At 37.2% G+C, this 14,069-nt stretch overlaps 1 protein-coding gene across 1 annotated transcript in view; it reads right to left on the minus strand.

Annotated features, from left to right (window-relative positions):
- The window catches only part of cpm (carboxypeptidase M), a 64,200-nt gene extending 61,359 nt beyond the window's left edge, over nucleotides 1-2,841 (minus strand). The window contains exons 1-2 of the mRNA XM_052118494.1: nucleotides 2,644-2,841; nucleotides 184-350 (exon numbers count right to left, since the gene is read on the minus strand). Of these exons, the coding sequence (XP_051974454.1) occupies nucleotides 184-349 (166 nt within the window). The 5' untranslated portion in view covers nucleotide 350; nucleotides 2,644-2,841. The remainder of the gene's footprint in view (nucleotides 1-183; nucleotides 351-2,643) is intronic.
- Between the last annotated feature and the right edge of the window lie 11,228 nt (nucleotides 2,842-14,069).

A 14,069-nucleotide genomic window follows, 5' to 3' on the forward strand; every position in this document is an offset into this window, starting at 1 on the left:
ACAGAAAGTTTCACAATACCTTTTGTTTTCATTTTAAACCGCATATATATATATATATACATAATCACTGTACACTTTATTTGAAAGACCGTACATCCATACTTATTCATGCTTAAATTAATGTTCACATCAACCATAAGAATGGGAAAAAATGTGTCTCAGTGATTCCCTTGGCTGTCTTACCTTCAACAGACTGGCCGATACTGTGTAGATATGTAATGTTTGGATACGTCCTGTTGATGTCTTTCAGGTACTGCTCTATTTCTACAGTGTTATGATAGCGAAATTCCAGACTGTGAGTGGATGACAGCCAGGACCAGAGGAGCAGGTAGAGTGTAAAGACGAACATTCTTTACAATGGAATAGGACATGTAAAAAACAAACAAAAACACAATGACAGTGATGTGTGATATGGCCTTATCTTGATTAGTTTCAGTTTCTATTAGCTGTGAAGCACTGAAACCTATGCATTAGAGAGACATTATATAAATAAAATTCAATTAATCACCGAGTAACAGGTTACAACTCTTTTTCCATTCATTTTTATACAATTCACAAGACAATTAAAATCCCCAGTGAGCAGCTTATAACAAGACAGCAGTTCTGGGCATCACAGGCACTTACTTTACTTTATGTTTATCTGTCAAAAAAGTCAGCAGTAATGTGATGTACTTTTTAAACAGGTTAACCCTGTTTTGTAACAGGTTATGTTTTGTTTGTCATTTTATAGTAGGCTGACCTATATTTAGAAATAAACTGCCAAATATATAAAACATAAAGAAAGTATATCTGACTTATAATGTACTGTGATGCCAACTACAATACATTTGTACTCAATTCAAACATGCAAAGATGAAAGCTCTAGTTTATAATTAAATATTATTTGGGACTGTTTGTTATCTTTACAATGCGTCATCACGTATCAGTCCTAAAGTAGAAAACCTTGTCATATTTACTCTCTAATTTGAGTCAATGTCACAGGTAAATAAAAGAAGTTCATTTTACTTAACTTTTCGAAGTTGTTCCCAGCATGCTCAAATAATTAATGAGCTTGCATGGTTTCAATGTTTGTACATTTGTTTACAGTTTTTATTGATGATTTTGTTGTTACGTTTGGGAACGTCTTGTTTTGTGAAGTCTGCAGTTCATTTTCTACTCAAAATGACCCGTTCATGATACACATTTTTTATACCTTATGATATTTACCATCATTTTGCCTGTAATGCAAGGCGACGTTGACCAATACACTACATAACAATCCTTTAACTTCCCTGTGGAATTCTTCTGTATTTCATGCGGCACAAGATTAAAAGATCAACTTAAGTTTATAAGAAAAAGTTCAGAATGTGGAAGGTTCCAATAAAACGTTAATTTCAATTTTAATAAATGTATGTACTGTACAATGTACATCAGATTTGTAAGTAAAAGTTACTATAGGCCTATTAACTGAAAAGTTTAGGCTATATGTACTCTCTCATTTTAATCAACGATATGGCATAAAGTTAAGAATATTTTATTTAAATTTAGTATATATATATATATATATGTATACAGTACTGTGCAAAAGTTTTAGGCACTTGCGAAAAATTTTGCATATTGTCTTCAAAAATAATGACATAACTAGTTTTCATTTGTTCCTTATTGTCAAACAAAATCCAGTAAACATAAAAAAAGCTAAATCAACATTTGTGGTGACCACTTTTGAATTTTAAACAGCCCCAATTCTCTTAGGTACACCTGGACACAGTTGTTCTTGGTTGTTGGCAGATTGGATGTTCCAAGCTTCTTCAAGAATTCTCCACAGTTCTTCTATTTTTTTCGGCTGTCTCAAATGCTTCTGTCTCTTCATGTAATCCCAGACAGACATGATGTTCAGTGGGGGGCTTTGTGGGGGTCATGACATCTGTTGCAGGGCTCCCTGTTCTTCTATTCTAATCTTTTCTATTTGCAAAACTAATGTTTGAGAGTCTAACATTTATATTACCTATTGACACACTAAAGCTGAAGATATAAGTAACCATCTGAAGACAAATGCTTTTGTGAAACATATTCTAAGACTTTTGCACAGAACTGTATTTGTCAGGGTCAGAAATTAAAGAGAGCACAGGGAAAAATGCCACCAGAAATGCCCATTTACTATAGTATAGACCTAGTTATACATAGTATGGCAAGAAATATGAGTTTATGTTGATTTAATTGTATTATTGATTTAAAGAGTAAAATGTAATAAATTCTCAATCTTTAGAATTTGTATTAAAGAACTGATTAAATTGAAGTCAACAGATGAGGAAATATCAAGCATAAAGGTAAAAAATGACCCTGAAATTCAAATATATTAGTTATTTTTTGACACTGAACAAAAACATACCATGGTATTTACCATTGTACCATGTCCCAAAAATGTACAAGGTATTCCATGCTACTTTTTGGTACATCATTGTCAGTGTAGGTTGCTGAGAAACACTAGCTCATCATCAGTACAACTATTCAACTAATAACACTTTTCAAAAATGACCATTACACTTAATACATTTCCAAAAATGAGAGGGGGGAAAAATAGACATTTATTACAAAACTAATGTATATAGTATTAATATTCTTTAGTTTATATTTATAAATAAACGAACAGATGTGCAGCTTTACCTTATGTCTCATAAAGGTCTATGATCTGTGGTTATTCTCCTACTTGAGTATGCTCTTCTGCTGTCCGTTGAGTTACTCTGCTGTCATAATATAATTTCTTATTATAGTAATGAAGCACTTATGTCGCTCTCCTGCTCGTGTCATTGAAGTAAATGAGTCTGGATCCATACTGCCATGTGTTAAAGTGACGGACTGACTCCTGCCTCAGCTGTGTTCAGACACGCTGGTGTTTACAGTGAGAGGAGGCGGAGCTCCCACATACGCTCGCGCGCACCTCAAACTGACACTTTTCCATCAACTTCATTCTCTCTCAAGCGTCAACACATGCAGTAAGTGTTTTAATTAACAACAGTTAATTCATCTAGTTCCTGTTCCTCATTATCGCGTGCGTGAACATCAGGCGCTTCCCTGACGGACATTAACCGATGACTCAAGAGAACAAGCTACTTTGCATATTAAAATATGTCATGACCTCATAACCATATTATAAATTATTCAATGATTAGCCGATATGCGAATATTACACATGCATTGCATTACAGTCTTTAGATGTGCAGTTTTGCTCTTTATTATTCATTTATTTTATTTTTAGTTTACACATTTTAATTTTGAATTAGATATTTTATTTTTGATTTATTTTTTAAATTAATGTATGAGTTATGCAATCACATAGGAAACAAAATCTCAAAACAAGAATATAATCACTCCTAATTCCTTGTTTTATTTTATTTTATTATTTCCCACCCAAAATTATGTATTTTAAAAGATTTTATTGCCCACAGCAATAGAATAAAGTAGTAAATATTCCAGAGTGACATGGTGCATCATCACTTTTGTAAGAAATGTTTTATGTATGATATGTAAAAAAAAAAAAATAAACAAAACAAACACATTGACAGTCATATAAAATTATGCGTAAGGTTTAAAGGCAGAATAAAAAAAAGCCATATTTAGGGTAATATAGCACGATTATGAGTGTGATATTGCTTATATATATATATATATATATATATATATATAATAATAATGGCTTTAACAAACAACTTCATATAGTTCATATATATATATATGAAGTTGTTTGTTAAAAGCCATTTAAAGCTATTTTCTAGCATTTAGTAGTGTGGTAGTAATACAAGCGATCACGAAGAGCTGTTGTATGTAAACGGCTGATGCAGATTCACTTCACGTCAGCTAAATGGCTCATATTACACACAAAAATGATCTTTTGCCACCACCTGCTGGCTAACATATGCAATGTCAAAAAAAAAGAAAGACAAACAGTAGCTCTTAACACATCTGCACTCCTCTTACACTTTAGTTTAGAACAGCGCGAACACAAGCAGAGTGATACAAACACAGTGAAGCATCAGAGTCCATCAGTGCCCATGGAACATCTCTCGTCCAATCCGATTCAAGTAATGTACATATTACTGAGCAAAGGTTTTAGGCACATAAGATGTTTCACAAAAGCATTTGTCTTAAAGGGGTCATGACATGAGAAACCAAATTTGCCTTGATCTTTTGGTATATAAGAGGTCTTTGTATCATTAAAACGTCCTGCAAGTTTAATATTTTAAGACGTCCTCCCCATTCTAAACGAATCATTTATTTAATCAAGCTCAAAATACAGCTCGTTCTGGATTCATGGTTAGAAGTGACGTGTCGGTTAGAAGTGACGTAACAGCGTTTGCATATGACCGCCTCCAGCACAAGATAACTACGCTTTAAGCGCCAAGACAACTACGCTCATTTCAGTATCGCCGTCGCCTCACAAGTGTTCAGTCGATGGACAGCGAGCTCTGACAGAGACTACTTGTGCACAGGAAAATTACGATGCCACACAGATGTGCTGTTCCTGGCTGTGGTCAAACAAAACCTCTGAATAAGCTGCCGAAAGATCCAGACGTCAGGGAAAAATGGATGCAGTTTATTTTTTGCGGACGTCCCAGTCACGGCAGTGTTAACTTAAGCGTTTGTTCTGTACATTTTAAGGATGACTGTTTTGAGAACAAATCTCAATATGATGCTGGCTTTGCCAGAAAACTGTTGCTCAAAGATAAGTCCGTGCCGACTATTCTGGGAACAACGACGACGCAAACTGTAAGTAATGTATTTTAAACTTTAAACTACTTTTTAAAGCGCAATTTCATTCATTATGAATAATCACAGTGTTTTTACTTAGTTTACTTGCATATTGTTCTGGCTGGAGGCGTCAATAATTGATACATAGGCACTGACGTTAGCCAATCATAACAGTGGGCGTTAACACTGAAGTCTTAAATGGAAAACGCCCCCAAAACAGACTGTTTGAATCAGAGGATGAGAAACAGGGTGGGAAAAGGTCATAAATCACTAGATTTTAAAAGTTTTTCTTAAAAAAAAATATATTAATACTATAATTGCACCTAAGGGAACATAATAATACAATAAAAAAAACCATGTCATGACCCCTTTAAGATTTATATCTTCAGCTTTAGTGTGTCAATAGGTAATATATATGTTAGCCTCCCAAACATTACTTTTGCAAACAGAAAAGGTTAGAAAATAAGAACAAGGAGCTCTGCAACCGATGTCATGGCCCCCACAGAGCCCCCAACTAAACATCATGTCTGTCTGGGATTACATAAAGAGACTGAAGCATTTGAGACAGCCTAAATAAATAGAAGAACTGTGGTGAATTCTCCAAAAGCTTGGAACATCCAATCTGCCAACAACCAAGAAATACTATGTCCAGGTGTACCTAGGAGAATTGGAGCTGTTTTAAAGGTAAAAGTGGTCACACCAAATATTGTTTTAGCTTTTTATGTTTACTGGACTTTGTTTGACATTAAGTGATAAAAGAAAGTCTTTATTTATTTATGAAGACATCCTCACTATGCAACATTTTTCACAAGTGCCTAAAACTTTTGCACAGTACTGTATATATATATATATATGCATGCATGCAGAGTTTCCTTGATAACATTAATAATAGTAGATGAAGATCTGTTGAGTTTTGCAGCTGTCAAATTTAAGCTACTCAAAAAGGTCTCTCAGGGCAACTGTACAACCAGAGAACTGGCATTCCTGTTACTGGAAGTTCATTCTTAAGAGCTGAATTTTCCATGACTACTGTGTTTACAGTTATGCACTGGTGAAATGCATGAGAAGTGTCTAAAGAGATGTTTCCCTAAAACTTTATTTTCTCATATGTGGACAGCGAGACTAAGCTGTGAAATTTTAAGAAATACCAAGCTATAGAAAGTCATCAAATAGTTTATTATTTGTCCAGGAGTGTTGGTATTTCATGTTTTGTTTAGACGTTATAGACATTACAGCGGACTTTCTAGAATTATGAATAAATAATTCCGATTAAAAGTAATGGCTAGCATCATACAATAATCACTGCCAACCATGTTCAAATAAATGAATCTATGTAATGATTACCATTGTCCCATGAATGCCAAACGTGTTGAGTGGTTCAAACATCATCTGCAGCCTGAAACTGAACTTGTGGTCGGATTTTAGAAGTGAATGAACTTGATGTCCCCTTGCTCCCTATTTAGTGAATGACTTAACCTCCAGTGTGCTCAGAACAGTTTGAACAGTTCCTTGCATCAGAAGTGTAACACTTCAATGACTCCTTAGAGTGTCCTGAACAATGTGTTTTTAAATATATTTCAATTATGCATTGCGTATAGCAAGTCCTCGTATGAGGTCGCAGGGTCGCACAAGGTTAAAGGAATTTTGGGTATGTTTCAGATGGCCATGCTAGGAGACCATCTAAACCAACTTAAACCAGCCAAGACCAGAAAACCAGGCTGATTTACACTTTTTACTACTCATTTTTATGTCATTCTTCACTAATGACACATTGCATCATTACATTTACAGCATCAACAGATCAAACCTCTAGGGATTGCTACTGAAATGATGCCTTTGAACTATGTCATTTTAAAAGCCAAGGAAAGTCAGTTCCAGGTGCTCTTTGTTCCTGCTTGTAGTTTCATGTAGTTTAACAACATCAGGCGATTGCCGGCACAAACGTCATGGTTGTTCCGCAAGAAGGGCCCCGACATGTAGACCAGCATTCATGCTACGGGCTGTTTATTTGCTAAATGAGCTGTACAGTAGGAGAATGAACTCGACCTTCCAGTTTCCACATCTCTGATCTGCTTAGACAAAGAAGACAAGGAGACAAAAGCCTTTGCCGTCTTTATTATGAGACAATACACATCAATAATTATTGTTAATAACAACATATTTTCTGAGGTTACACGAGTTCTCTATTGTCTTCTCCGAAAAGAGGTGTTTCTGAATATCTATGACCAAGTTTCCATATTAAATATTTATTTCCTCAACTTAATCTAAAAGTACAACAGATCCATTTCTGCTGCAACAAATGTTTATATTTGCATTTATTAATTTGGCAGATGCTTATATCCACAGCTATTGAAATAACTCATGATTCAAACTCATAATTCTAGCATCATTTTCTGCCAACTGAGCTGCTGAATTTTAAAATGCTATTTTCTTTCTTTCTGAAAACTGAAAGGTTTTAAATGAATGACCAACATGTTTCTTAAAGGAATATTCCGGGTTCATTATAAGTTAAGCTCAAACAACAACATTTGTGGCATAATATTGATTACCTCAAAAATGCATTTTGACTTGCCCTTCCTTTTCTTTAAAAAAGCAGAAATCTGAATTACAGTGAGTCACTTACAATGGAAGTGAATGTTTACAGATTGTTAAAATATTTAACAATCTGTGAATGTTAAAATACTCACTGTTTCAAAAGTATAGACACAATATGTAAACAGTATATTTGTTAACATGATTTTAGTGTGATTAAATCACTTTCTAACCTTTCCTGTGTAAAGTTAAAACCAATTTAACAACTTGTTGCCATGACGATTTAGTGTCAACAAACCTCAAAAAATAAGAATAATTAAATAAATAAAAATGTATGTGTGTGGTCAGCAACATTTTGTGTCGGCACAAATAGTGTCGACTGAGCATAACTTTGTATTGAACCTGGAATATTATTTTAAGAACTTTGTGTTTTCTACAAAAGCTTTTGCGATCGGGGCCTCAAATGCAAATGTCTCATTTATTCCATGACATTATAATAAAAACTACAGTTACAGTCAATAAAGACATATACATCATATTATAGTTTTATGAGAGTATAAAGTCAAAGAGAAAAAAAAGTTCAGAATCACCCCTTAACTGCTTCTTCATGAATTGTTAAGTTTGACAGTGATCTGAAGTATCACATTTCAAAATGTGTTTTGGAGGCAGAGAGAGAGAGAGAGAAAGAGAGAGAGAGAGAGAGTCATCTGGTGGTTGCAATAGACAACTACATCTAATTCTTTAAAATTACAAGCACTGAATGCATTTGTAATATCAATCATGAAAGCACACGAATCTAAACATCTTGACATTTCATGTCTTTTCCTTGTTTTTAAACAGCCTCAAAAATGTATTTCAGTTTACTTCTCTAGTGCTTGTACTAATTTCCATGTGATTCAATCTAAGAAAAGAAAAAATAAATATGGTGGCCCTTTGTTTATGTAATAGTGTCTCTGAGAAATTCAGATTAATGACACTGCTATTTTGATCTGTTTTCCTACACACACACTGGCTGGTTTAATAATGTTTAGCATAATACGTATGAATGGGGATCAATTTCAGATCTCCTCTTATTAATTGTCATGTAAAATAGCATTGATTACATCCTGTCATGCTCTTTTGTTGATGTTTATTTGTTATTTAGTTAGTGACAGGAGAAACACAAGGCAAAGGGACTCAGCAAAGTGTTCTTTATGACATCACAGTACAACCTCTGCTGAAGTTCTGATCATAGAATCATTCACTGCTGGAGATTTTTAGAGTCACAGATTTCGTCATTTCATTACACAGTTTGTTTTGTGATTATGGCATCCAAGAGCACTTGCAGGCCATCTTTGTCTGTACCAGCACTATGTGCTGTCCACAAGATGAAAGAGAGGCACTTTGGCTACGGTCAGATGGCAATTGTTTTCCACATCCTGTGACCAACCTTTTCTGGGATGTTCAAGAGCCCATGGACTGGGGCACTTTGCATCAGTAGACACAGGAGGTCTACTGATGTCCATCTCCACTCACAAACGACCACCAAGGTTTCATTACCTGAGCCACTTTGCGCCGAGCCACATCAAGTGCCGAAAATTAACCGGCACTCGCCTAGAGGCACTAGGGGCACTAGACTCCTCGGTAGTGTGCCCTCCTCCCGTGCCGGAGACCTGGGTTCAAATCCCGCTCGAGCAGGACTTAGTTACAGTGGTGCTGTGACCCGGATGGGAGTGAGGTTTGGGGGGATTGTAATGGGAGCCAGCTGGAACATAATAGCAGTGTGGTATGTGTAAACCTCACTCTACTGGCCTCAAGAGGAGCACTAGTGACTGACCCTAGACGCTGTAGCCTTTAGCCTCCTTGTTGACTCCTTTAGTCTCCCATGATTTAGACGCAAGTTGAAATCCTGCTCGAAGTGGGTTGAGCAGGACCGGTTACACCTTTGTGGAAGTGATGATGAGCTACTATCTATCACACACTGCTGGCAGCACTCAGTACCCATGTCCTTCCTTTTGCCACCCTCAGGCTCTAGGATGCTAAAAGGTGGGCTTGAGCAATGATTATTCCAAAAGAGGTGAATTCTTTGTTTCAAACATATTGCAACAATCATACCGTTTTTGCATGGCATTTTAGAGCTACACTCATTTGCTTTGTCCAGAATAACATACTGCCATATTATGCTTCATACTGCCATAAGTACACTGTACATTTTTCCATATACATAATACCTAAATGTCATACAGTATTGGACAATACAGTGTATACAGAGAACAATGTGTGGAATACCTTACCCCATGTAGGCTACCATTTGAAGTAAACAACTAAAAGGAATAGTTCACCCAAAAATTATTTATTATTTACTCACTTTTCATCACCTAAATAACGTATGGAACATTAATTCATGCATTATTCACACTGAAAATCCTGCCCTTATGCCAAATATAAAAATGGACTACAGAAGTTGTATGGACTACAACAATGGCACATTAACCCCAATTGCTATTTACTCTGGCATGACAGAAGAGACAAAGTTGCCAGATTTACTGTCACTCATCAGCTGTACTAGAAACCTCATTGCAGCAGTGGTAACTAGCATTTATGTATGTATTTATTTTTGCTAATTCTAGGGTAATATAATACAGTATCATGTTATTAATTTACAAAAAAAAAAAAAAATACAAAATGGAAGTATCAAAATTTGGGTGGAAGCTCATCATCACATTCTGTAAAAAGGGTCTGTGACTAGAAGTTAACCATCGGAATGTTAGGTTTAGATTTAGGGCTTTCATGTCTGTTACTTCAACGCTGCATCAGTAGCTGATGCTATGGGAAATCCACTCAGGAGTGATGATCTCTGAAGTCCATTTGTAATTAAGCCAATCTCAGTGGCAGATGGTGCTTGACGCACCACCCCACATGCACGTGTCATCGCGAGCATACAAAATGGAGCTCAGCTGCATTTCGCCAGAATTGTTCTCTTCATCTTCTGAGATGCAACACCTGAACAGCGATTTGATTATTTTCTTCTCTCTATTATGCGTCCGACGATCAGTGTATTATTTACATTTTCATGTATTGCATTGTGCATCTATTGTGTGTGTATTTTCTAGAAAAGGATCTAAAAGTGTCTTTTGGTTTACATTGTCTTTTTCAATATGGCATATCAAAAATGTGTCCCCTCGAATGAGCGATATATCTCTTTTTGACAGGCACAAACGCTGCATTGTCTGCCTGGGTCAGGCCCACATGGAAGTGTCGCTTATTGAAACTGACTTCTTTCCCTGTGAACACATAAAACAAAATATGCTTTGATCTCGGCTCACCTTCTTTCTGAAAGCCGACACCGGTCCCCTCTCCTCCCGATATTCCTCTACTCTGCTGCTCCCAAGAAACTCCACAAGGAATGTAAGTGAGAATGTAGAGCGCAGGGATTTTGTGGATGATTTGTTACTAGCTCAGGCCTTGCAACTCTCTTCTCCTCCATTTCAAGCAGGTTCATCTGTTTAGTTCACCCATGACGATCTGCAGCCAACAGTTTGCATGCATGGTATCATCACATTTGGCAGAGATGGATATAAGGGGAGGTATACACGTAGCTGGAGGCCTCTGATGGTGAGCCCTGGTCACACTCTGCGGATGAATCCACTCGTATTTCCCCCTGTGGGGATGGAAACCATACAAGGAAGACTTCCGAAGCAGAGGTGATGGGAGGTTGTCGAGATACCAATTCTTTCCCAAGGTGCACAAACAGCTGGTAAAGTCAGGGCACTCTCCCTACTCCGCAAGAGTGCATGTCTGCATTGTAGCAACCTTCACGTTGATTGATCTTGCCACACAGAGAAGCTATTCAGAGCTTGACCCAGTTGAAGAGGCTGCCACAGCACACTTGTGACCCTCCTCTTCAGAACTGGCATGGAAAAGCCGGTGCATCCATCCAAACCTTGTAGGCTCACTTACTCTCTGGTCGTTATGGCTAACACTGTGGTAGGCCAGGATGGTTTGGCCCGGCACAATATAGCGGTCTTGCAGGTCTACTAAGCAGACCTACTGAAGGGCATGGAAGAAAGCAGTCCAGACCCCAAAATATTTCGAAGAGCTGTGCTGCACCACAGACCTGGTCCTCCAGGCTACCAATATCACTGTTTGCTCATTCCAATAATGTTTGCAAACCTTGTTGCGGTTGCAACTAGTTTTGCTTATGCACTTGGAGCATTTCGACATCAAAGTCAGCAAGACATGTCTAAAGCAGTTCACAAGCCTAGGGAATGTTATTTGCCCAAAGTATTGGCCACTCCCTTTAGCACTCCCTGTATGGTTTTCACTGTACAATCATTCATTCCTCCTCCGTTCAAGTCGGATGAGGCTAAGAGACTGCACATGGTTGGTCCTGTGTGGGCATTATTTATATTAACTGAACGAGTCAATTCAGGCTGCCAGATCAGCTCTTGTCTTGTCTACTTTGGAGGCCACTCAAAAGGTTTTGCCGTCTATATGCAAAGACTTTCTTGCTTTCTTATATACATTACACTTGTATATAATTTGATATATTGAGGCATACACTTCCCCATTAGTTTAGGAAGCTCATTCCACCAGGATCATGGCCTTCTCCTGGGCTTAGGCTAAGGGTGTGTACTTGCAGGACATCTGCCTGATGTTTTCTCCTTGTCTTACCAGATTTTGAATATGAGTAGTGCTTATTTGTCAATTTTTCACTACCATGTTGGCTAGTGTCATTGATATGTTGCAGGCATTCTCTCACTTTCCATTGCGATGTGAAGGAGGGTTTCTTATAAATGTTTACCCGGACTGGCTAGTGACATTGTTGTATTATGTTCGTCACAACATAGGTATGTTTCTCCCTCTCCCTTCCTATTTTTAAATATGAAGGGGTGGCTATTTCAATGGTTTTCCACTACCCTTTCAGCTATTGGGCATTGCTGTCATGCGTGTGAATCAGTAGCACAGCATTATGGCATACGATTCCCACAGCGTCAGGTACTGATGCAACGTTGAAATGACTGATATGTCCAACACATCTCGGTTAGGAATGTAACCTTGGTTTCCTAAAAAGAATGAACAATATGCTGCATACACTTGCCGCACTAACAGTCTCTCACTGTTTAGGGACCGAGAGACAGATCCTCCTCCCTTCAGTCAAAAAATTCAGATGAAATGACGCTGTGCTCTGGTTTATAAGGTTGCAATGATGTGCGCATGTGGGGTGGAAGTCAAAGCGCCATCTGCCAATGAGATTTCCGTGATTCTCTACTGGCTTCAGAGATCGTCACTTCTGGGAGGAGTTCCCAAAGCATCAGCTACTGATGCAGCATCTTATTCCCTCCTTTAAAGGAACCAAGGTTACAGCCATCAGTGATATTTTGTGTGGGACTTCAAATAAATATAATCCACTGCGTCATATTTGAGATGAGAACTACAGAAGAGAGGATGATTTTGCATTAATAACGATTTCTTCAGGCAACCGCTATCTAGTCTTCAAAAGACTTGGACAAAACGTCATAAAAGTATGTTCTTTTATGAAAATATAGTTTGCATAAAAGAACATACTTTTATGATGTTTTGTCATCCTTTTGGAGCTCACAAAACCTTTTATACAAAGTGACTTACAGCACACTCATTACAGAGACAATCCCCCGGGAGCAACCTGTAGTTCAGTACCTGGTTCAAGGACACAATGGTGGTTGCTGTGGGGTTTGAACCAGCAAAGTTAGGCTTACCAGCTTTGTGCTTTTTCCCACTAAGGCACAATCACTCCATGCAACCAATCATTTTATTACCATTACATGGAAAAGAGCGACCAGGATATTCTTTAAAAAACAGATATGATGGTGAAACATAATGCAATTTTCATTGAACAATTTCTTTAGAGTACAAAAATCGTTGATTTGAAAGAAGATAAATAAGACTATCATACAGTGTGGTTCATACTGACACGCTTAACAAGTTTGATCACATTCTTATCTTTTATTTACTTTCCCTCACCATTTAAAGGATTTGTGTATTTATTACAAATGCTTTTTCAGATTTATGGATGTCTAAATAGTCATGAAAATTTACTTGAAAATGCTCTGGGAAGGCATTTACTGTATTTTCATCATGTTTTCATTATTCAAAATGTATTTGGCAAATAATGAAGAAGGAAACAGGTTAAATATAGTGCACAGGGTGGTGTTTTGGTGAAAGGCAGGCCATTGTGGTTCTGCCTGGAGGAAAAGTTGAGCAATCACTGGTTGATTGGAACAATTCTGCACAGTATCAGTGGAGATGAGATGAGTACAAGCACACCATGAAATGAATCGCTTGGAGAACTTCTGCACACTCTTTCTGCTTTCTATCATTCAGCTGCTAAGGTCCTGATAAGATGGGACTGTCCTCAGTCATTCATTTCCAGTTGTGTTGTGCTTCATATATTCGCCTCTCAGTCATATTTTCATGTTTTGAATTGTGTAGTTGCTGTCCATTGTGCTGAATGACCTGCTTTGCTGGAGAGATAAACAGAAGTGGACGGAAACACTATATAGCACTCAGTGAATCTGAAATATGTCATCATTTACAATAATATGCATATAAGATCTATGCATATAATAGATTTCTACTTCATTGTCCAATTATTAAATGTGGTTTTCCACAATAAATAAGTGTGCATTACATTATACGTGTAACCTAAATAATCAAGGTACCACTGAGAGGTATCAAAAAGGAAAAATATAGCCATGTGATGCTCTGATCCATAAGGCTGAACCTCAAACACCATGAATAAAATTCTAGAACATCCCTTCAGGGCAATTTTACCCTCCATGAAACTCACCCTC

This window comes from Xyrauchen texanus, chromosome 45, assembly GCF_025860055.1.
Source record: "Xyrauchen texanus isolate HMW12.3.18 chromosome 45, RBS_HiC_50CHRs, whole genome shotgun sequence".
In the NCBI taxonomy this organism is placed as follows: Eukaryota; Metazoa; Chordata; class Actinopteri; order Cypriniformes; family Catostomidae; genus Xyrauchen; species Xyrauchen texanus.